General features: G+C 42.2%; 1 protein-coding gene across 1 annotated transcript; it reads left to right on the plus strand.

Annotated features, from left to right (window-relative positions):
• Positions 1–887: 887 nt before the first annotated feature.
• LOC147315286 (olfactory receptor 4S1-like) lies at positions 888–1823 on the plus strand. The gene has a single exon (XM_086260604.1). The coding sequence runs from the start codon at positions 888–890 to the stop codon at positions 1821–1823; it is 936 nt and encodes a 311-aa protein (XP_086116730.1).
• The last annotated feature ends 1621 nt before the right edge of the window (positions 1824–3444 follow it).

Here is a 3444-nt window from a genome sequence, read left to right on the forward strand (position 1 = left end):
TAACAGAGTCTGCCTCAGTGAGAGCAGACTGACAGAGCCTCAGACGGTTTCTGCTGTTTATTAAATGAGTTGCTGAGTCCAGCTTCATTGCACAGATGTAAAGTGCTTCTTTTCCTCATGCTGCAAGCTTATGATGTTTAAAGAAACTCATCTGTTTACTGTTGATTGTCTTAATTAATGACTTTTTATGTTGAGAGGTAAAGACAGAAATGCTGTGTGCAGTTTTAATTGCTGATTCCCTGTTTTGCAACCCGACAGTTGAAATAGAAAGAACTTTGTATATAAATTACTCATAGGATTAAAAGTAGTTTTTTTCCCTTTGAAATCACAGCAATTAAATAAGTTTTTTCTGCAGATGTTAAAATGATAATTGTGTATTCCACCTCAGCTGGATCTTTTTGTTTGTTTGTTTGATTAGAAAAAGAAAACATTAAAAACTGAGATTAGGTCCTCATGTGCTTTAAGTTTCTATGCCTGATGGTAAGGTGGCACCTGAGATCATGTCTTCTCTTTGTCGAGCCTTTTTTCTTTATGTAAGAGCTTCTTTAAGCGTCTAAAGCAGATCTGAATGAAAATGTCAGAAAACATGAAGAACGGAGGTTAAATGTTGATTTCTTTTATGTCACTGTGGTTCACTTTTGTACAGGATGAGCTCCTCAATGTGAACTCTGTTTAGTCTTTCTGAAGTGAAACAAGTACAAGTTCCCATCCTTCACTGTGCGATTCATTGAGTTTTGTTTTCCTTGCCTCCCTTAAGATTGAATTTATGTTTTTCTATGGTTACTCTGTTTAAAGAATAGTTTTGAACTGAATACAGACTCGGTGCAGCTTGTGTTTAAACTCTGACATGATGAAGAGTTGATGATCCTTTAGCAGCTCGTTACAGGATGGAGAATAACTTTGAAATTGTGTTTGTGCTTCAGGGTCTGAACGACTCGCTGACAAACCGTCAGATCTACTTTGCCTTCGCTCTGATGTCGTACCTCTTCACCGTGTCTGTAAACCTGACCCTCATCATCACCATCAGCCTGGATAAAACGCTCCACGAGCCGATCTACATCTTCTTGTGCAGCCTTTGTTTTAATGAGATCTGTGGAGCTTCGAGTTTCTACCCAAAGCTGCTTCATGACCTTCTGACCAACTCTTATGTCATCACGTACACGGCCTGTTTGGGGCAGATGTTTGTCACTTATAGTTATATTTTCTCTGAGTGTACCAGTCTCACTGTCATGGCGTATGACCGCTACATCGCCATCTGCAAACCACTGCAGTACCGGATGCTGATGACAGCTCAGAAGGTAGCCCAGCTTCTGATGCTCACCTGGTGCTTCTCAGTTTTTGAAACGGCCGTGGGCACCGTCCTGACCGCCAGGCTGCCGCTCTGCGGACGCCACATCCCCAAGATATTCTGCACTAACTGGGAGGTGGTCAAACTGTCGTGCTCTGACTCGACCCTCAACAATATCTATGCGTTCATGTTGATATTTTCACACCTGTCACAGACTGCACTAATCATGGTGTCGTACGTCCACCTGATACGAGCTGCCATCAGATCTCAAGCCGACCGCAGGAAATTCATGCAGACGTGTCTGCCACACCTCATTACACTGCTGGTCTTCACCACCTCACTGATGTTTGATACCATGTACTCTCGTTACAGCGGCGGCAGTACAATGAAGGCCCTGCAGAATGCATTAGCTGCTCAGTTCCTGGTGGTCCCACCCCTCGTCAATCCCATCATCTATGGCTTGAACCTGCAGCAGATCAGGTCCAGGATGGTCCACAGGTTCACCCACCGGACTGGGACATTCAGGAAAAACTAAGCCATGTTAATGAAATCAAACATGAAGAAAACATAGGAAGATGAAGTTATTTTCTAATCTTCGGTTCAAGTCAACCAAAATATGTGGATAGAATTCAGTTAAAACTAATAAAGTCCAATCCTAAAATGTCACTTTTGGTTCTTAGTACTTTAAGTTAAAGTTTATGTTTCATTGTTTTAGTGTCCTGTGCTCGAAGGGTCAAAGAATTATCACTCTGTTCCTTTCATTTGTTTAAAGGAATCTGTGTAAAGATTGGTTAGATTCTAGTAAATGCTAAAACTCCTTGTTACTTCCCACCTTTAAACCGTTGTACTCACACCGGCTGCAATGAAACTGGATGAAAAAATGTTATGAAATCCACATGAAAAGCACCATCCCAGCCACGTTGGGCACCCTGCAGCACACACACTTTTAGTGTCACTGCTGCCCTTCATACTGCCGTCACTAGAGGGCAGCGACACTTATGTATGAACGCTGCTCATCAACTTCTCTTCAGTATCCAGTACTGTGATACCACACAGACTAACTCTGGATACTGTAGCTCCTATGAAAACCTCAAATCAGAAGTACCTGACTCCGTGGTATAATTCTCAGACACGTAGCCTAAAGCAGATGACTCGTAAGCTGGAGAGTCACAAATTTAGAGGATCATCATTTAGCCTGGAGAAATAGTTTGCTGCTTTATAAGAAAGCCCTCCGCAAAGCCAGAACATCTTACTATTCATCACTGATTGAAGAAAATAAGAACAACCCCAGGTTTCTCTTCAGCTCTGTAGCCAGGCTGACAAACAGTCAGAGCTCTGTTGAGCCAACAATCCCTTTAACATTAACTAGTAATGACTTCATGAACTTCTTCACAAATAACATTTTTATCATTAGAGGAAAAATTACCAGTAATCATCCCACAGATGTAATATTATCTACAGCTACTCTTAGTACCATTGATGTTAAGTTAGACTCTTTTTCTCCAATTGATCTTTCTGAGTTAGCTTCAATAATTACTTCCTCCAAACCATCAACGTGTCTTTTAGACCCCATTCCTACAAAACTGCTCAAAGAAGTCCTGCCATTAATTAATGCTTCGATCTTAAATATGATCAACCTATCTCTAATGATTGGCTATATATATAAAGTGGAACCCTGACTTACGAACACCCCATTTAACAAAAAATTCATGTCCAAAAGTCTCCTTCTATTTCAGTCACATAGTTATAAGTGCACTCACTGGAAATATCTGCCGATAAGTTCCACTTTGTTCTTACTGTTTGCTGCGGTGATGACCTCACATGCTTTTATGACGGTCCTGCCGTATCACGAGTCCTGGGAGCACTAGGCATGTTTTTCTCCATGGTCGTGTCCAAATTCCTGGGCTGCTTCCTCCTGAGGCCGCATTTGTAGACCGATTACGTCACAGCGACGCGCCGAAGGCTGTCCAAATTCGTAGACTCCTCCGAATGCAGCCGACAAATGCGTCCTCATTTTCCCCGAATTTGAAGGATGGGTCGGGTGTGTCCTTCGTGGCCCACCATATCCCAGAATTCATAGCGCGGCCCAGCCAAACTCCAGTTTCCAGCAATGGCGGCCGCTACTAAGTTTTAAAATTACTCTTACTAATGTTTCT

Source organism: Aulonocara sp. 'chitande type north' Nkhata Bay, linkage group LG14 (genome assembly GCF_057382095.1).
Source record: "Aulonocara sp. 'chitande type north' Nkhata Bay isolate Kocher_YH1m ecotype deep benthic linkage group LG14, A_spYH_male_GT1.1, whole genome shotgun sequence".
NCBI lineage: Eukaryota > Metazoa > Chordata > Actinopteri > Cichliformes > Cichlidae > Aulonocara > Aulonocara sp. 'chitande type north' Nkhata Bay.